We start from the raw sequence: 20842 nt of genomic DNA on the forward strand, positions 1-20842 counted from the left end.
TGTCACCGCTGCGTTAAAGCAAATAGAGTCGTCAGTAGAGCGCTCTTTGCTAGTTGGTGCTTTGTTGAGTACAAGCGTTTAGTAAAAACTCAAGATAGTATTTCAGGATGTTCTACTTATTGTAATCAGGGGTTTAAGCTCATTGTGCCCCGCCTTGTATTCGACAGTTTTTTTAATCAAGGCTTGAGGGCTGCCGCACCGCCCTTTTTCTAAAAAAAAAAAAAAAAAAAAAAACAAACAAACAAACATTACATATCTAAAGCCCTAAATTTGTGTGAAGGGCGACTACAGCCTCAGATTTAGGGTTGAGTCCTAGGCATGCCAACAAAGGAACGCCCAAAATTGCTCAGTGTGCTTAAGAGGTGATTTCTTTATAATCTCTAATGAATTTTCAAACTTCTCCAGAATCTGAGACCGAAAACATCAAAAAATTATATATTTATGTTGTATATATACTTCTTTTTGTACAACGAAAATTGGTGGCTACAGCAATAGCTAAGCTACCACAAGACATTCGTCTATACTGGACTTCCTATATCTTGCTCCGCAAAATGGCAGACAAAACAAGACGGAAGGGGAAAAAAAAAAAATACACACCCACTTCTATGTATTGTTGCCCCTTATAATGATGAGGACTATACAATTTGAATGCCACAATGAAAGAATAAACAGAAGGGGCATGGATATAAAACGGCTTAAAAGAAAAAAAAAAAAAAAAACAAGATTTACAACAACAAATGCAATATAATTTGATTTACTGCCTAACTTGTGAAAAATAAAAAAAAAACTTGAGCTTCCTTAGCCCTACTCGTGTAAAAATTCGAAGGCAGGATTCTCAAGAAGTTCGTCTGCTGGTTTGACATCGGTGAAATCCTTCTCTTGCAGGGAAGTAGAGAGGTCTTCAACCGAGAAAGGGATGCTGTGTATGAAGAAGCATGTTTTAGTAACCAGTTTTCTTTATAACTAAAACTAAGATGAAAAATTCATTTACAGTAAAACATATAGGAATTCCATCAGCGACAGCATATTAATGATAGACGAGATCCCAACCTAGAATTATCATCCAACAAAAATGAGTTGCTGACAGCATTGTTAGAGTCCTCCGTCATGAGTATTCTCATACTGGATATTACCTGTAACATATGATAAAAACAGCCACTGCTAAGACCCAGATTCACTGAACAACTATATGCATCCAATGACTGCAACTAAGGAGGTATCATCCTAATCCATAAACAAACTTACATCTGGAGATACACTTCGGGTATTGTAGTTGTCATCAAAGTAGAGAGTGCATATTCTATAAAGTTGCTGAACACTCAGGATCTGAAGAAACCAAGGCATTGATATGTGTGAGAAAAACAGAGGAAGAGAATTGTGTGGAAAATATGCTGGAGAGAGAGAGAGAGAGAGAGAGAGAGAGAGAGAGAGAGAGAGAGAGAGAGAGAGACTCACAGGACACAGATCATTGATAATTTCATCATAAGAAATCCTGTACTTCTGATGAATGACCTGTTAATCAACGTGAATTAATATCAACTATGCTATATAGCAATATAATTATAGTTGGGCCTAGTAAGTGTAAGAAAGAGAGACAGGAAGACCCCAAATTATGGAGGTCAGTAAGACACTACTAAATACAGGACAGACATTCCAATGCAAGTCAATAAGTGAATAACATTTATGCTACATTCTTTCAACTAATAAACAAGCATCCAAAATTGAGGGATTGTTGTGTCATCCATGCTAATTGGTATATGTATCAGATCTCAAATAACCAAATTGACCTGAGTGCAACACATGATATATACTATGATATTTTGATAAAAAACATACCAGGAAACCAACAGCTTGTCTTATGTGCTTAAGTTCATCCCAAGATGAGCCTGCATACTGCAATTCAAAGAGATGGAGGAGTCATGAAAGTCAGAAAAACACTAGAGATCTGTGCAGGTGCTTAAGTTAAAGAATGGAAAAAGACCTCTTCTTTGGCTTGGCAACACCATAGCTCCAACTCAGCCAATCCAGATTTGACATATTCCCCATTGCTGAATGTACAGCATTCACGGCGCAGAAGAAGACTGCAAAAGTAAAGCATGATCAGTATAGTTGAACATTATTTCAGCAGAAGTTATACAATTGCCAAGAAGAAAGAAGTAATTACCTATTAAAGAGCTGCACATTAATGTATGAGAAAGTCTGAGTGTAGATCTCCTTGACAAGAATAGGAGGCACCTGAAACCCCAATACCACAATCAATTTTATGCTTCAAGACGAAGAAAAGAATAAGACCAAATAAAGAGAGTGGCATCAATTGGTAAAGCATAGTCAAACAAAAGTACTATAAGTTTCTTACAAAATTTTCTTTCAAGGTGCTAAGGAAAGTGCTAAGGCTATCAATAATGCTCTGCCAGTGACTTGCAGGAGAATCTTTACCAAAGGACTTCCCAGATCTTAGTACACCCTTTGCTGTTCTTGGTGCCTATACCATTAATGTAGCAACAGAAAGGAAAAAAACCAAAGTTATTAAGAGAAAAGAAAACAAAGCATAGGACAAAGGAACTCAATGAAAATGACAATCTACGATTCAGAAGTCAAGAAAAGAGCTTCAAAAGTCAAAGTCGCATAATTCAATCAAATGAATTTATAGATGGTATCACAGCCACAGCCCCCTTTGGCAGGATCAACACCTTTATCCCAATCACACACAGATTATATAGAATTCAGTATACCTGGATACACAAAGAAAGCAATGATGATAATTCCTTTTTCAAGTTGTCTCGAAGTATGCCATATATTTTCTCCACATAGGCTGTAAGCTGCTGCTTGAAAAGTAATGCTGGGTACTTAGCCTCCACTTGGCGTACTACATCAAGTGCAGGTGCAGGAAGATTTGCAGAAGAAGGGGATGAGCGAAAACCCTACAATTAGAGAACCATATTAAGGACAAGAGTGACATCTGTGATACGTTTGTTATAACGCATCTCAAAAAAATATAAAGTGTAAAAAGAAGAGAAAAAAAAGGAGAGATAATATAGTGAGAAGATTTTTGATACCATGGTCATCCTCCCAAAGAGAGATGTTGGAGCAGATGGTTTCCGGTGTGAAGTTGTACCAGCAGCCTTCAGACTTCGTTGGAGCAAGAATAATAATGCAGAAGTATTTGATAACCAGTAAGCCATGTGGTCATTGTTGTCTTGGTTCTGGAATCAATCAAGACATATGACCAATGTTGGTCGGTTAAACATTTTATGATCATTTTTGTCTTTGAATTTTTATCACAAGTACAGATCAAAAACATTGATTCAAGTATCACATTTCAGTTCAGAAATCACTTCCTATAATAACACATAGATTAAGTCAGGTACCTCAATTTCTGAACCAATCATCTGGATGAGACGATCAAAGACACTAGTTCTTTCAGCCTCAAAAGATTTCCATTGGAGAAGACATTTGTAGATTGTAAAAGCTGCAACAGGTTTTCCCTGACTGAATCCTATGTTTTTCACAACACACTTGATAAGAGCATCAACACTCTCCTGTGGAAAAAGTACAAGTCAATGCGTTAATGAAGGGCGCCTACTAAGAAAGAACAGGAGTAAGGGAAAAGGCACAGCCAGTGCACAGAGCACGCTCAGGTGCTGAGTCTAGAGGAAGGCAAGACATATGAAATATGCATTAGTGAAACTTTAACCTCTGACCAGAAAAAAGAAAGACAAATGAGAAAATAAGGGGGGAGGGGCAAGACAAGATGAAAATATTCTTGTGTTACTAAGAACATACATGTTGCCGTTCAACAATAGATCTCCTCAACTTGCTATCAGCTTCTGTGCCGAACTTCTTCACAGGTGTTGCACTCTGTAATTCCTGAAAAGACAACTCGTTCAACTGCCAGAAAATACAATAAAGCTAAAAGAAGATTGATGGAAATGAAGAAAAGTAAAGGTAAGTTACATTGGCTCCGTCTTCTTCACTAGAGTGGTGACCATTTTCCAACCTCTGCAACAAAATAATAATAATAAATAAATAAATGGCGAGAATGAGAGGAGAGAGAGAGAGAGAGAGAGCACGTGCGGTGTGGGGGAGAGGGATAACCTGAGTTTCCGGAGTTGATGGAATAGGTGGAATACGTGGATGCTCTGATGCCTTTTTAACAGGCGTACTTTGTAAGGATTGCAGACGAAGAGCTTCGTTTTCAGATTCAATGTCAGAAAATTTTTCTTGAATCCTACAAATTAAAGTAACATCAATCACTATGACACAAACTGGGACAGGAAAGGCAGACGCAGAGAGAGCATGAATGCATGACTAGTAGCAAATTAAATGCAAATCTGTAACAAAGCCGAATTACGTTCAAATTGGACCATAAATCAATCCACGTGTCAGCCTATTACAGAAAAGAAGGGTAATGAAAGAACCTTTGCATGGTAGTCTTTAACTGAAGTATTTTTGATTCTGCATCCAAAGCTTGCTTCAACCTTTCCTCACTAATTTTGTTTGCCTCTACATATTTTTTCTCTGTTTCATCAATTTTCTTTTCAAGTGAGTTCACCAAAGCCTGCAGATATATCAGAGGAGCAACACCTCAGCAAATAGGGATGTGAAGTTAGAATCACATCAACAAAAACAAAAACAGAAATGGACGAGTTCATTTTCCCAAACTAACTGTACTATCTCAATAGGGCATCAGATTCACTAAAAGAATAGAATACTCTTCAGCAAATTGTACATTCTATACTTCTGGCCACCTTACCTTGAGCTTTTCATTTTCATTCGTTAGCTGGTCCATCATGGCATGGTCAACAACTGGAACCTCCTGTATTATTGGGACTTTTTCTTCTGCTCTTCTTGCAGCCTCACGTTCCTTCTCAAACGTCACCTTAGTTTCTTTAAATTGAACTTGCATCTCTTGCAAAGCAGACTTCAGTTTTTCATTTTCTTGTGTTTTAGCTTCTTCCAAGTCGGCCTAGAAGCAGCAAAATATTAGAAATGGAAAACATCATAGATAAAGGCAAGCACATTTATTGTCCTTTTGTCCCAATATATGTTGTTTGATTTTCCCAACACACCATTTTCAAGCTGGATACATTATTCATGACCACAAAACACACGGTGGCAACAAAAATCATTAGCAGATTAGTTGTGCCCCCCCCCAGTGACACCACCTCCCACATGAATAAGACTGGGAGGGGGATAAACAGCAGCATTTGACCCAGTGACCTGAGGTCCGATCCATCAGGCCAAAGCCCCAACATAGACCGAGGCCAATTGGCCAAATGGTAATGGCCCGGCCTGCGATACCCAGATTTTTTTTTTTAATAAATTTATTTTTTCCCTGGGCAGCTTTGGTCAACTTTGTCAGTTGAAAGTGCAACAGGAATCCAAGCCAACGCTAAGCCTAGACCCCTAAATTGGTCCAGCCCTTCCCGTGACAATAGTTTCTGGAAGGTGAGTTTTGGAAACCTTTGCACAAGTCTTGGGGGGGGGGGGAGAAAAAACAGGTTTATTCTGATATATCACCAGGAAGGGACACATAGACAATGGAAGCTCAAAGAATAAGGTCTTTCCACTTCACTATTCACTCTTCACCAACACTAAATGTTTATCAACAGATAACATGCAACAATTTCACATTATCCTTAGTTAAAGAACCTAAATCAAGAACAATAGTAATAATTAAAAATCAAGCAAGACCATTCTGATTAGTTGCATTTCTAGTATCACAACTTGCAGTAAATTCATAGCCATGCATACCCTCATGCGCTTCTCCAGTTGTAATCTCCATGTCAATTCTTCAACTTGCTTTTCCAATTTATTTTTGGCAGCTTGGAGGGCTCCCGTTTCTCTTGCAGCCTGTATAATTTTACAATAAAGAAATGAGATCATCAAAAGTCAAGTTGCGGAAAGTTAAAAATTGACAAACTCAACAGTTTATCTGCTTCGGAAAGACCACATAATGAAAGAAACAAAACAAGACATTATCACAAAACTTTTGGAGTCGGTAACATGTTGAACAGAGGTCTAGCATAAGAACAGCTGTGAGAAGAAAATTAAAGGATAAATTTACCATCTTAAGTTTTCGTAGTTCTAAACGAGCAACTCTTCCCCTCCAAGCACACTGTGTGGTGATTGCAGCTTTCTTTGTCCTTGTATAATGCAAACGTGCCAAAAATTTGCGACTGTGGCTCTGCAGTTACCAAAATAATTCGAAATATCTTCAGGAAAATTACATGAAACCAAAATATTTTGATATTGAAGGGCACAATTGGACTACTAAAAGAACCGTTCACAGATAGTTCAAAATTGGTATTGACATTTCAAATAAAAGGTCCACTTGCCGGGGAAAAAAAACAAATTTCAATGATCTATTTTGTCAATGAATTATTATACCTGGATGATAATTGCTGCTCTAGTCTGCCTTCTTAAGCGTAGCTCATTACGAGCAGTCAACCCTCGGATGCCTGTCTGAATAGATACAGCAGAGAAATACAAATCTTGGTAAGCTTTCCTAGCAAAATACATGCGCAGATGCCTTTGGATCATCAGACAGGAAGCTTCTCTCCGCAAACCCTCGTAAACATGTCGAGCAAGTTGTCCTACAATTGACACAAACCATGTGACACAACAATTATGAAAAAATCTCAAGGTCTCAGTAGAAGGAGGCACAGTAATATAGCTTTGAAACTCGAGATCATCTGTAATCTTTAGAAACCTTACCTCTGCAAGCCGACTGAATGAGTATTGCAGAAACACGAAGTTTGGCATAACTTCTTCGAGCCAAATAAGATCGAACCTTCCTTTGAATGATACTAGCAGATCGTCCTAAGACCTCGGTTCTACGAGTATCCAGTTCTGCCATCTGCCCAGCTCTAAGAAAGACCTTTGTCTTACCAATCTGAAAACATGAACAAGTTAAGATCGATTTGGAAAATTTAAACACAAAATCAATGTATGGCATGTGCAATCAAGTATCAAACTTATCTTAACTAAAGGAACCAATAATGATAACAACTCCATTTAATGGAAACCTATATTCTAGCCCTTCCTGTTAGCAAAATGGCATTATGATCACTGACATGGACTAATAAAAATGCAAACAGTGTTTTTTGGTCCATCATCGTACAACGCAATATTGATGACCAACAACTTGTTTGCAACTTGACATATCATTTATGTGTTGGAGTCATTAAAAGAAAATCATGCTTGTTGGATGCAGTGAAGTGAATGTGTGACCTGCCGACAACCAACTGGTGATCATAACTAGCAGCCAGCCTTCCTTATGCTGAAGGAGTTATGACACATATGCCATTTTCTAGGCAGAGGAAATACATTTCGGCTAGACAACTATAATAACTCCAATAATAATCAGACACATCTTCAGAAAAAAATCCTAAGCAAAAGATATACAAAGACATTAAAAAGCTACAAGATTGAACGTAATTTGCACTGAAACTATGCAGCAAAAACTAAAGTGATAGATGAAAACCGTGAGAATAAGTTTAAGGAAAATTTATCATCAAGAAATCATTACCTGATAGCCTTCTAAGGCCACCTTCTCTAAAAGTCTTTTGCAAGCATTGACCTCATCAGTACTACAACGGAAGAAGATAAGTAGAAGAAAAAGAAGTTAGCACCTGTATTGATATGACACTATATCAATGCATAACAAAGTCCAGCCAAGAAGAAAAGCACCTTCCATCCAAAACTTCAGGTGCAAGAAGGCCAAATCGGTCTACAAATTCAGCAAACGGTTTTCTAGTAGGATATCCAGCACAACTTATCCTGATTGCCTCCATGACACCCTGAATTGAGACCATACATAAGTGCAGGAAATTTAATACAACATGGGAAAAAGAAAAAGAAAAAAAAGTAATCTGAATATGACACCCTCTTACCCCACACCGTAGTTGTTGCAAAACATTCTTGTTCTCAAAGATTGCAGGTTTAAGAACATTATTGGGTTTTACACAGCGAATATAATGTGGCTCTGTGTGACTGAGAGTTTCAAGCAATTGTTGCAATTGTAGCTGCATAAAGTACAAATGAGGTATCATAACCAACACAAGTAAAGATATAAACCAATTATATACCTTCAAAGAATATTAAAATAATCAGACCTTAAACCGAGAACCGATAGAAGAGAACTTTGACGACTTAGCTGAATCCTCAACTAAAGACAGAAACAAGCCTGAGACAAAGGAACATTTGGAAGCACATAAAAGTGCCTGATGTTCAGCAACCACATAGTCCTTGTTCTTGTCCAGAAACAATTCTGTTTGATAAGTGACCTGGAAATTATATCAAACCTTATTACTAGTTGGGTCTAACTCTTAATAAAGCATACAACAAACTAAAACCAAAAGTACTCATAACACTTGGGCAAACAAAGCATACTTACATCACCAGCATAATGGCCAATTGTGAAGTCAGTCCGTGACAATTTTGGTTTACTGAAGCGTTGATGATTCTTGAATGTCTGATATAACTTCTGGGCAAATGTTTCATGAGTCGATCTTGGAAACATACTACAAAAAAACAAGACTCAGTTATCTCACCAGCAAAAATGTCAAACTATCAATGGGTGATTGATTTCCCATGTGTTATAAAAGGTCTGAAGTACTACACTTACCAAGCTTCATCTAGAAGAGCAATTATACCACCAGGTTTCTGAAATCAGATATCAAAACATATAAATTATAACTTTATTAAATAGAGTCATCAATAAAATATACACATTTACTATTTTGCAGTATATTCACTCAATTTTCAATTTAGCGAAAAGTAATGTTTTTTTTTGGCAGTAATGTCTGTTAAACAGTGACAGAAATGAAAACAGAATTACCTTGCAACACTGAAAATGGTAAACTGTTGTCAAGAAAATATCATGAAGGAAAATTTATTCAGGACTCCATGCACAATTAGAGAGTACAAACCTTTTCAATTAGATCTAGGATATCTTGATTGTCAACAAAATCAATGTAACTCCAATCAATTTCTTCTTTTGTATATTCTTCTTGCTCCATTTTAAAAACGTGCTGCCAAATAAAAAGATGCAACCAATATAGATGTACTGAAGATATTCCAAGGATACTAGAGAACATAAAAAGCCTCTTCAGTCAAACCTGATTGAAATGTTGCTGAAGCTTCTCATTCGTCAAATTGATACAAAACTGCTCAAAACTGCATCAGAAAAAAGAACCCAGAAAGCAACTCTTTAAACTGGGGTCACATTCTGTAACTCGAATGTCAATCAAACTATATTATGCATCTTAGAACTTCACATAAAGTAGGGCCAAAATCTTGCTCTCATACTGTGGTTTTCCAGTCAACCCGCATGCACCAACAAAGTAGGAAGAGTAAATGTAAACTATAATAACTTTACAATCCTCAACAAGTTTGGGTAGGAAAACATAATGTGTTCACTGGAGCTCATTGGACCAGTATAACCATGAGAAATTACTTTTTTTCTGAGTAGTGACTTTGAACAACTGATGGGAGATGATAGGGCTGCCTCAACTATTTCAGATCTAAAACACGTGCTTGTACTGGGGTGAGGGGAATGTTTAAGCACTTGACAAAAAAAAAATCATAAATGATAAAAACAAAAGGCATACTGTTTAAGCACCTGTTGGTCTTGAAACTCTCAAATCCGTAAATGTCCAGAACACCAATTAAAACCTTTGAGTTGGGGTCTTGCCCAATTGAATTGTTAATCTTGTCTACAAGCCTGCATGACAGAGAGAGAGAGAGAGAGAGAGCAATTAAAGAGCAAGCGAAAGAAAAGGTCCACAGAAATATAGCTTCTATCAAGCTATAATTATATAAAAACTTACCAATCAAACAGCCTGGAGTACACAACTTTGGCCAGAGCATCTCTGCTGACAGCTGCGGCTTCAGGATCCAGCCACTTTGTGATTGTTTCATCACGAGTTACAATTACACGTTTGCAAAGAGAATCTTCCAGTGCCTTCACATCACACCTGAAAATAGGATTGCATTACTTAATGAAGACATGGAGAGCCAGACTTAAATTAAGAGCATTGTATTCTAATGGGTCAATGAAATAGAATATTTACATTAGAAGCTCAGCAACAGTTCTCAGGTGGAACCAAGATTTTTCATCTTTTGGCATGGACGAGTCCATTTCATTTCCCTTTGCAAATTCAATGTTTCCAAGATGCAGAACTGCTGCCACAACTCGAAATATTGCATCCTAAATGCAGTAGAAATAAAAATTAGAATTAACATTCAGGCTATTTGTGAAGGCTCCTATCACTTGAAGCTACCTCCTATAAAAGTACCTGTTCATCAGTACTTATTCCAACAATATCCATTGCCTTCCGTGTTGCCTTGTACTCTTCAGAATCATCAACCCCATCCAACTCATAGCAATCTGATTGATTTAAATAATGAAATGTTCTTGGGTGTCCCAATTTGTACCTCTGAACATCCTGCAAATAACAGAGAACAAGTTGTAAAGAAAAAAAATGATAATTACATAGAAAAGAGTGTATCTGCTTCTAGATGGACATAATTTGATTGTAAGAGATAGTGGGAGAGAGAGTGAAAAACAATAGAATGCTATTTGACATGTAGATCAGTAGATGGCTCATATGAATAAGATATTCTAAACATATAGCTTCCATAATCCATACTTTTTTTTTTTTTAAATGTTCCATAATCCATACATGGTCTTAAAAGATTTAGGCAAATGCTACATTGTCCATAGGATTTGGTTGGGTAAAGAATACAGAATTCTAATATCATATCACAATTCTGACCTCCTAAAATCAATGTTGGCTGCTCTGAGGTTTTAATGTGCATGTCATGACAAAAAAATTGAAAATAAAAATATGCATGGGGTGTAATTCGTTACAAGAAATGAAATTTTCAATCAAGAGAGGGCATTCAAGCTCTTCTCAGTATTTGAATCCATAGTTTAGATCTTTTCTCAAGGCAGACTCAATTAATTAAGAAAAAAAAAATCGATCCAAATGCCAAGGGATACAGAAACACTAGGACCAAATGTGCAACACGTAAGGTTCCTGACTATTGTAAAGGTAGTCCAGTCATATGAAGCCAAGATTCATTACCTCTGGTGGAGCAGCACAAAGCATGTAGAAACAATGATAATTTCTCTCAGGATTGGACACCTGACAAACACGTGATCTTTCGAGCAAATAAGTTCTTATAGCAGCTCCAGATATTCTCCCCCTCTGATCAAACTGAATCTCCACAAATTTACCAAAACGACTGTAGCAACCGCAAGACACAACACAAAATAAATGCATATCCCAATCAAACATGTAGTATGCAGAAATTAGGGTGTGGAAAGGGAACGTTCTAAATAAAGATCATCCCACCTGGAGTTATTGTTTCTAACAGTTTTTGCATTACCAAATGCTTCCAAAACAGGATTGGACTGAAAATCAAACAAAACCAAAATAAGTTCATGTCATATGGATAAAGTGATAAACTTCAAAATTATAAAGAAAACAGTTGTCGACCAATAAACATGATAAAATCTGACAAGCTTTTTGGTTTCTCATCTAAGTTTGCCACACAAACTGAGGTTCAATCCTTCGTACCTCCAGGACTTGCTGCTCAACAGTCCTCCCTTCAGCAACAGCTCTCCCTCCCATGTAAGCAAGATACCGCATAAGCAATTTGGTGCTTTCTGTTTTACCAGCCCCACTCTCACCACTAACCAATATTGCCTGACTTACTCCGTCATTAATCATCAGTCTGTAACCAAATGAATGGAATTTTACTTCAATGTGCAAGAAGAGAGAACCAGAGACCATATAAACAAGCTACAATGAGATATGACAACATACCTATATGCAGCATCAGCAACAGCAAAGGGGTGTGGACTCAACTCACCAAAGGCTGCCCCTTTATATTGTGCCATCATATGGCTATCATAAAGATGAGGTAGTCTCATGAAAGGGTTCACAGCGATCAAAATGTTCCCTGTATAAGTCTGGAAGCACACTCATTATGTCAGACAATTACCCTTCACATAATAAAACAACTGAAAGGAACTTCACACGCCTGTGCATCACAAACATGCAGGATATACCTTATCGCTCCCTCCCCACTAGCAAAACCAGATGGAATATATACAGGAAAAATATTTAAATAGAAGAAATTTTTTGTTTATGCATACTTACATATATTTCGTTTATATCATATCTTGATCTTAGATTATCTAGAACTCCTGGTTCATGCAAATAAGCTAACTTTGTCATATCATCCACTCCACATGGTGGAGCTTCAGGATCTTTGGGATAGGCATTGGAAGTTTTAACAACAACCTGCAATTTCACATGAAAAAAATGGGATTAGTGAGGAATGAAAAGTCGGGAGTTATATCAAGTACACAATTGCAAAGATGACTCAAAGCAAATAACTGTGCACCATATTCAGCATAGAACATAATTAATTGAAATTGGCATGCACAACATAGTAGTATAATTCATAATGCACTTACCGTCTTCCCTGAAGTGCAGAGAACCTTGATCTCTTCACCTTTAACCTCCACGATTTCACCATCTAGCCATGCTTCTTCAGAATCCTCCACCCAAACAAGAGATCCAACCACAGGACTTACAGGAGCAGCCTACCAAGCAAAGAGTTTCAACAGTTAACATATAAAATTGAATTGCTTTGTTTGTTGCAGACTTGCAGTTGTATTAAGTGAGTTATCATAGTTAGAAGTAAGAAGCATTCAGTGAACATTTAAAGACAACCAAGAATTAGTGCCCCTGGCAATAACAAAGCTAAAACACTCTCTGTTTTCAATACCAAGAAATTTTACAGAACTAAGCAGAAGAATCAGCATATGCACACTAGCAAATACAAAATGCCGATCCCAAATCGTAAGGAAATGTAAACAAATCCGACATCCCATCGCATTAATTAACAAAAAGCCCTTAAACCCTCAGACGGGAAAGGAGTATACAAGGTTTATATCAAGTCAATAGTAAATAAGCTAGAAAAATTGAGAATGTGGAACTTAATAAGCTAGATTTTCAGCATAGCATAAGCCGTGGACTTGAACGCTCAAAGTTCGAACTCAATCAAAAATTCAATGGCATAAAAAGCCACCATTCCATTAAGTTCGAATACGGGCATCCAATTCCACTTCCATCACAAACTTGGATGTGGTCATGAATCTGCAGCATTACCAATCGCATTTTCAGCCTAGGGAAGTTGAACCATTCAACCCATGAGTCAAATTTCAGCACAACCCCCCAAACAAATATCCCAAAAGTAGTAATCACATTGAGTTATAACCTCTCATTTCTAAAAACTCTAGTCCTAAGCTAGATCAAATCTCTCTTCTGCTTCATCCCAAACACAGATCAGTCCACCAACAACATAAACACCATTGGCAACCACCAAATCATCAAGAACTCACATTCACAAACACAAGTTCCATACTTTTTTATGACAGCCCAGAACTTCCAACAAATCAAAAACAAAACAAAAACACATAACAAAAAAATACCATTCACGCCGAGAACTGATCGGATCAGAGACACAGCTTTGCTTCTGGATCTACTCCAACAACAACCATTCAAACCCAGCACCAAAACCCTTCAAAGCTTCAAACTTTGCCCCTCCAAGGCTCCAATCTTTACTTGGTCTATTCCCCCCAAACCAATCCAAAAACCAATAAAATGGGAAAGAATAAAAAACAATGATTTGATTTGAGAGAAATGAGAAGCTTAAACCCTTCAACAGGTCCAAAATAACTTGAAGAAGAGATTAAGCCACCCCCCACAAGATGCTGTTCTTCTTTTGTTTCCTTTCCTTAGTTGCTTTGTTTTACTGCTTCTCCTCTATCCAGCCTTTGCTTGCTTGGACTTTGGTCTTATTTTTCTTTTTCTAAGCCTTTATTACCCTAAATTGTTTCATATTTGGAATTTAATTAACAAAAATTAAACGCCTAATCCATGGCTTCGTTTCCGGAAATGCCCTCGGATCTCGAGGGTAATAACGGAATGTTTGGCAGTTGGCTCCAAAGACACCGTCTTTTGTTCGTTGTCCGAAGTCTTCTGGTCCCAGAAATTCTCGAACTTGGGAGGCGGTAAAACTAACTCCAAGACCTTCACTTTGAAGTATTTGGTTTTTGTCAACTTGTTCCTTGTTCCTTTTCTTTCCAGTTGTCAAAGGTCTTCTTCTTGTAAAGTTGTTTTTTTCTTTACCACTTTTTTTTTTTTTGAATTTGATTTTAGAAAAAATAAAAATTGAAAGTCTAATAATTGTTTTAGTCTTTACTACCCATTGGAAGCATTGTACATTTTACTATGAAACTAGCACATATTATAAACATAAATGGCCCCAAAAAAAAAAAAAAAACACATAATATGAACTTTCACAAAAAAAAAATAAAAAAATTCCAAGTTTGTTTGGCATTGGCAACATTGAAAATGCCAATTCGTTCTTTGGTACTCTTTAACTTTCACAAGTTACAAACTCTTTATTATAATAATAATTTTATGTAAAAACAAATATATGGCTACACATCATTGTTTATGAGAACTTTCAATATACATCAAAGAATTCATTATGCACTATCAAATATTCAAATGTGTTGTTCACAAATTATCCATTAATGGAAGAAGACAAAATATGCTATGTGCAAGTCATTGTTCAATACACGATATAGGTCGATATGGAGGTAAGAGTTGGTAATCATATTGTAAGGTAAAAACCCTCAATCAATCGTTAACCATGAGTAATTTGGTGTTTTCATTATTGCTTGATGGCACTATCTCAACTTAACATGGTAATTACCCTTTATATACAAGATTCTATGTCCTTAATTATCTAGAATCCCAAAAGTCTTCAATGTGACGTGCATCAGTGTAAATGCAATCCAATTTTTTTAGTGATAAATTATTGCGTCTAAAATTGTATAAACTTGACCATTGAAAAATTCACAAGGCTACCTTCGTAATAACATCCCAGCTTCCTGGGCAGTTATGGAAATACACAAATATACCTAAGCTAAACATGTCATCCAAGACTCATAAACAAAGTATATACGGGGGATCATTCTCAAAAAAAAAAAAAAAAAAAAAAGTATATACGGAGGTAAAATATCCGCTAATAAAAAAGCACATGGTAAAAGAAGGAGGCCAATAAGAAGGGGCCACGTAAGCCAGCGAATTTAGGATGTCGGAATCGACCACGCGCCCTTCGGTTTATTCCGTTAACCCACCGTGTCACACACATTACGAACTCTCTACACAACTAGAGCGCGTGAGGAACACGACCGTGTATTTGAAGTTGAAGTATTGAGGCAAGTCATCTGCACGTTCTTCCGCGCGTGTCGGCCCCAATCTGTTTAGTTTTGGACGTGCAAAGCGACTCCTTGTCTACCTAATATGGGGTCAATCAAGTTGACGGTGGAGATCCCAGGAGAAATAATGCGGTGCAATCAAGGCCGTTGATGGGGACGCGGTACCCCAAAAGTGCAATCCACCGCCATGACTCACGGGGCTCAAATTGGAGATTTGCAATCATATAAAAGAAGCTGTCACATTTATGCTTTTTCAATTAAAAAAAAAAAAAAACTAATTATGGGGTGATTAACAACAAATTGGGGTAATTAAGATCGTAATCTTAAAACCATGATGTTGACAAAAATGCCCACGACAGCATGATTGTTATAACTTTGTAGCGCAATTTGAGTAGGAAGGAAAACGTTTACCTGCTTAAAACAGCAACATGCACGTTCTCTAATTGAAAAGGCCAAACCACTTGAACAACAATATGCAAAAAAAAACGAGTCATTGTGTATCAAAAACGTACTCTTAAGACTTTCTCATGTGAGTTGATAAATAAAGACGGGGGATTCAAAAGTTGAAGCTCGGTACTGTTCTGGGAGAGTTAGGGAAGAGCAGCGCTAACCCTTTTCCAGGATATTACGGGGAAAAGATAAGAGAGGGATTATTAACAGGTCTAAACTCTAGGGAATTTGTTACACCTTGTTGAAGAGCGCGACTAGGGGGCTGGCTTGTACTCCGGCAGATAGGACTCTAGGATCAGACGTGATTGGGAAGGTGATGTTGTCTCGACAACCAGATATGTGTATTTCCACCTCTTGTCTGCGTCTTTGAACATCTCAGCGAATACTTTCCCAGCTCCGTGCGGCCCACGGACATAGAAATTGACCTACATTCAATTGGGCATACAACCAGAAATTAGCATTCTAGTCCAAAGATAGCAGTTCAGGATAGACAGATTTTGGACAATTACAAAACTCAAAATGACAAATGACAAATGACAAACACAACATGCTAGAAGGAAGTCACCTCTACGTGCTCTAAACCATCTTCATCAGTCCACATTCTGTTTGGAATGCGTTGTCGAGCAGCACGATTTCTACTTTCTTGACCATATCCTGTGATAGGGTATCCAACCCTCATTCTAACCTAATGAAACACAATCAAAGTAACAAAATATGAGATACTGTATTGCCACGATAATATATATGCTGCAACATTGATTTGACTTGGCCATCCCACCAATCATGTTTTCCAATGCCATGATAGTACTGTATAAAAACTTAAGTGGAATTCTCACCAAAGCAGAATTTTATCAGAATGGTGTGAGGTGTGAGCACACTTCATTTATACGTTGATTATGTCTTAAGTATGTAGCTCATATATTAAATACTATTAGATTTAACACTAGATGAGTGCTTATTTAACTACTGGCACCTTTTGCTTCAACTGGGAGTAAACTTTAAGTCCTTAAATGCTACTTTTTGCTTTTTAGGCTTCTGCCTACCCACACAATGCACAAATGATGCAAGTAATGTCTAAAAGGAAATTGAAAATCCATCAGAAAACACAAGGCACCAGAGACCAGCACACATAAGTGGAAACCCCTTTTAGGAAATCATCTTAAATCCTAAAAGATATGTTGTTCATGAAATTTGGAGGACAAAAAGATTTACTAACCTGAGCATCATCTTGAATCCGTTTAAGCGCCTTGTTGAAGATTTTGTACCTGTGAATGATCATGTTGTCAAATTATAGTGATATTTAAGAACAATGAACAGCATTTATAACCATGACAATTATTTTAACTAGGAAATTTAAATAAGATATGTTGTTCCACTTACTCTTTTGGTTCAAAAATAAGCTCCTTAAAAACGGCATATGCTGCCAAGCCAGCAATTCCAAACCCGATAAGAATGACAACACTATAGGATGCCCCCTCAACAAACGTCAGTGGCTTCTGAGGGATATTGTACGTAGGAGCATCATCAAAAGGCTCCTCCACAGTGGATATGTCTTTCTTAGTCTGCAAAGGGAAATAGTTGACAAATTAAGACCATAGAAGTTTAAACGTTATCAAGAGAGAATAGCAATTTCATGCGCAGAGCAAGAGATTGTTATTTTGAGGAGCTGATACAACTATCTTAATGTTTACACATTCACACGGAATCTTAGAATCCCAAGCAGGAAGATGGTTTTAAAACTTTGATCTGAAGAAATGACAAGAATTAGCCTGTTTTCCTCACATTGATAATGACACGTGTTTAACATATTTCAACCAGATTTCTATGGTACTATTCAGCATATGATCGATCAAGCACATGAACATAGATCAATAACAGATGATGTTTGCATGGCTTAATGATGCATCTACAAATATGAAGACAGAATAGAATGGACATGTAACTTTTAGAAATTTGATTCAGACTCTAACCTCAGATCGATTTCTTCGCGGTTTCTGTGAAGCTTCTGAAGACATGGTTCTACTAAAGCGAGGAACAACATTGTTTGCTCCATAGTTTCTCGTAAGTTGTAATGGAGCCCACTTAGTATTGATTAATTCTCTAGTAAAATTCCTTCCAGACAGAACCGAAATTCCTGCCAAACATGATTTCATCAAAATAAGATACAAATAATAAACCAATCAGTGATGCAAATGCCTACTTTCCTAATTGCTCAGTTCATCTCATTGATTGATTTCCAAACGACCAACGCATGTTCAGACCCTTCAAAAGTTGAACTTATCACCTTTCTTTATCAAAGCCCTATGTTAAGACACATTCAATTTTAGAAAGTCAATCTGCTAGCATAAATGTCAGTTTAAGAGAGTGTGAAAGAGATGTGAACATCCTAAACTATCTGTAGAAACTAACAAGTCATCAAGATTCAAACTATCAATGTCAGTTCAATGTTTTGGAGGCACAACAAATGATCACTGTAATTATATAAGATGGTTTGGTTTAAGAAAAAGCCACTAAACTCCATTAGAAATTCTATCACAACCCGCAATTCAATGAAAACTGGACCTATGAGGAAAGAAAAACCATCCTGCAGAAGGTAGATAGTCCCAATCCCCCCACCACCACACACTCACACACATTTCCTAATTCATTCAAATCGTTGCAGTATCAACATTCAACTACAAAAACTCCATAAAAGAAGCGAAAACAAACTGTTTGATATTAATAAAAAAGAAGAAGCTGGTTTTAATAGGATAAGCAATAAACAAGAACAGAGTACGTGATAGGAATCACTAACCATCAGTTCCAACTATGCGCTGCAGAATCAAAAAAGCAAAAAAACAAAAAACAAAAATCAGCTTACAATGTGCAAAAGCAAGAGATTGGTGAAAACCAATATATCACAATTACCTCACCCTGGTCAAATGACTTGAGTAAGCAGTAGACTGCCTTGCAACACCAGACTGCACCATTCCCAGTAGCTGCATCATTGCCAACACCAACTCCACAGTTTACAAAAGTTGAAGCCTTTAAAAAGCTAGAAACACTAGTGAAGCAAAAATCATAGATACCTGATCTGAAGTTGTCTTCTGGGTGTGGAAAGCCCTTGAAATCTTTGGCAAAACCCCAACTAAATCTGATTGCTTTCTCCTCCATAGCTGCAGAGCACACTTGTATGACCCTGAGAATCAAAAAGAAGCATTGCATCTGCTGAGTCAACTAAACCCCTTTAACATTCAAAAAAGTCAAAACCCTTTGAGGATGAAGAGGGATCGGAGACATACCCATGATTGTTCGGTGTGGTGGGTAGGGTTGAGAGTCTAGGTTTTGTTATTCAATCCTCTAAAACCCTTAAACTGGAGCTTCGGTGGTGGTTGCTATGGAATATGGATCATGGTCTCGGGTCGGTTTTAATTCGTTTGGCACTTATATGGGCCTTGGTTCCATCAAAACTTGATGGGCCTTCATAGTGGCTTGTGCTTGTGGAAGTTCTTTCTCTCTCCCCCTTTTTTTTTTTTTTTTTTTTTCAACCTCTAAATTAGATGACCTTCTTTGTTTCTTTGTTATTTAGTTTTGTTGAAAATAAGTTGTGCCTAATATCTTTCCAACCCCGATGATGAAAGGATGGACTCGATGTGTTATGATTTTGAAGAGAAATAGCATGTTTATAGGTCTTAAGATTTATTTTGCAATTAATTGTGACATGTGATTGTTGCATGATTCTTCCTACATTAGATTAGTTTATTGCAATTAGGGAAAACATTTCTAAACTTGTATGACTTGCATACCAACTTGTGAGATTTTGTGTTTTATTGTAAAATTGATGTTTATTCATATGATTTGTGTACTCTTGCTTTAATTTCTTCACTCTAGATGTATGGTTTAGGTTTTCCCCTCCTTAATCTATATTCGGTGTGTTGGACTATAATTTAGCAAACTAATTATTATGATTGATTGTTTTACAATTGAAAATGAACTTTACGATATTAAGAAGTTTCTTTCTAACAACAAGGTAATTTAAATACACAAATTCTTTTTTAATGAATAAACCTAAATATTTATTGAACTGGGGACAATGAGTACAACCGTAAATGATGTTCATCCAGTATTGAAATAAACAATTTTAAATTTGTTTTTACAATTGAAATATAAACTTTACATTTTCGAACCTAATACTTCATCCGTCATCTCGACCATGTTGTGATTCCTTATTACTTTTGCTGAGATAATTTGTGTAAATAGGTATAGCTTCAAGCTTTTCTCAACAAGCAAAATGTTTGTTGCATTGACAAGGCTTCTGCCTTTCTAAGCCCATCACCACCACCTTCTGCTCCCTCTCCTTCCCCTCCTCCTCCTCCTTCACTGACCAACAGCCCCTCCAACCTGGGCTATGTGCCTGCAAATTCTCACAACTCCGGCCAACTTTTCGGTTACGAGAAGTGCCGGAGACACCCCAAGTTCATACCCTTCCCGAAATTCTCCGGGCGGAAGTCGACAACCTTCGACGACTCTCGGAAAGTAATAGGTTTAACCAATACAGTTCACTTCAACGGAAGGCAGAAATCAGAAACAAGGAGTTCTTCGACAAAAATGATAAAATCGTTGTTTCCGACAGCCCCTTGAAACTGTTCGTTGAGCTCGAATACCAGAAGCAAGATGATAGGGTCGTTCTGAAATTTGGGGGTTGTGCTTCACCGGCGGTCAACTCATTGTTGGGGTTTCTGAAGGAGGCGTTTGGAAAAATCAATGAAGCTGAATTCCTCCACAATCCCCAAATTCCCTGCCAGCTTACTAACAACCTGCCGGATTTTGAAGATTTATATTACAAGAACGCAGAAGCTAAAGAGCTGGAGAAGGCAGCCAAGATGGTGGTTCAAGGGTTAATATGTTGGTTTTAAGTGTGGTGATGAGGGCTGCGGTACCCTATTAAAAAAAAAAAATTTGTTTCTTTGTTATTTAGTTTTGTTGAAAATAAGTTGTGCCTAATATCTTTCCAACCCCGATGATGAAAGGATAGACTCGATGTGTTATGATTTTGAAGAGAAAGAGCATGTTTATAGGTCTTAAGATTTATTTTGCAAT

General features: G+C 37.2%; 2 protein-coding genes across 3 annotated transcripts; both read right to left on the reverse strand.

Moving 5' to 3' along the window:
• Positions 1–409: 409 nt before the first annotated feature.
• LOC133735361 (myosin-6) lies at positions 410–13888 on the reverse strand. Its single transcript, XM_062162778.1, has 39 exons — positions 13514–13888; positions 12494–12622; positions 12174–12317; positions 11838–11983; positions 11589–11745; positions 11364–11422; positions 11094–11253; positions 10302–10451; positions 10077–10213; positions 9834–9980; positions 9626–9727; positions 9123–9180; positions 8934–9035; positions 8630–8667; positions 8399–8525; positions 8118–8288; positions 7896–8027; positions 7693–7802; positions 7532–7592; positions 6718–6895; positions 6391–6596; positions 6068–6187; positions 5755–5853; positions 4754–4966; positions 4419–4558; positions 4096–4228; positions 3955–3999; positions 3784–3867; positions 3369–3539; positions 3057–3203; positions 2733–2921; positions 2357–2482; positions 2165–2235; positions 1982–2081; positions 1837–1893; positions 1456–1512; positions 1246–1326; positions 1051–1133; positions 410–919 (listed from the first exon to the last, which is right to left on the reverse strand). Exons 1-39 carry the CDS (start codon positions 13514–13516, stop codon positions 805–807), a joined length of 4548 nt encoding a protein of 1515 aa, XP_062018762.1. The 5' UTR covers positions 13517–13888; the 3' UTR covers positions 410–804.
• Positions 13889–15708: 1820 nt separating this feature from the next.
• Positions 15709–19201, reverse strand: LOC133741075 (probable mitochondrial import inner membrane translocase subunit TIM21). Of its 2 annotated transcripts, none has more exons than XM_062169013.1 (9): positions 19045–19201; positions 18832–18941; positions 18671–18741; positions 18558–18576; positions 17734–17897; positions 17144–17325; positions 16980–17028; positions 16329–16448; positions 15709–16188 (listed from the first exon to the last, which is right to left on the reverse strand). In XM_062169013.1, the coding sequence occupies exons 2-9, from the start codon at positions 18914–18916 to the stop codon at positions 16018–16020; spliced, it is 861 nt and encodes a 286-aa protein (XP_062024997.1). In that variant the 5' UTR covers positions 18917–18941; positions 19045–19201; the 3' UTR covers positions 15709–16017. The 2 variants fall into 2 exon arrangements, with proteins under 2 accessions (XP_062024997.1, XP_062024996.1); XM_062169012.1 differs by having other exon boundaries at positions 18676–18741; positions 19045–19200.
• Positions 19202–20842: the final 1641 nt, after the last annotated feature.

This window comes from Rosa rugosa, chromosome 3 (assembly GCF_958449725.1).
Source record: "Rosa rugosa chromosome 3, drRosRugo1.1, whole genome shotgun sequence".
In the NCBI taxonomy this organism is placed as follows: Eukaryota; Viridiplantae; Streptophyta; class Magnoliopsida; order Rosales; family Rosaceae; genus Rosa; species Rosa rugosa.

What these genes read in the sequence shown, in the direction of transcription:
- LOC133735361 (XM_062162778.1), bottom strand. An exon ending in TTGGCCATTATGCTGGTGAT is followed by an intron (nt 8,289 to 8,398) that starts GTAAGTATGCTT and finishes TATAATTTCCAG; the next exon opens with GTCACTTATCAAACAGAATT. An exon ending in AACTGGAGAAGCGCATGAGG is followed by an intron (nt 4,967 to 5,754) that starts GTATGCATGGCT and finishes TGCTGCTTCTAG; the next exon opens with GCCGACTTGGAAGAAGCTAA.
- LOC133741075 (XM_062169012.1), bottom strand. An exon ending in CGCGAAGAAATCGATCTGAG is followed by an intron (nt 17,326 to 17,733) that starts GTTAGAGTCTGA and finishes TTCCCTTTGCAG; the next exon opens with ACTAAGAAAGACATATCCAC. An exon ending in GGATTCAAGATGATGCTCAG is followed by an intron (nt 16,449 to 16,979) that starts GTTAGTAAATCT and finishes GTGTTTCATTAG; the next exon opens with GTTAGAATGAGGGTTGGATA.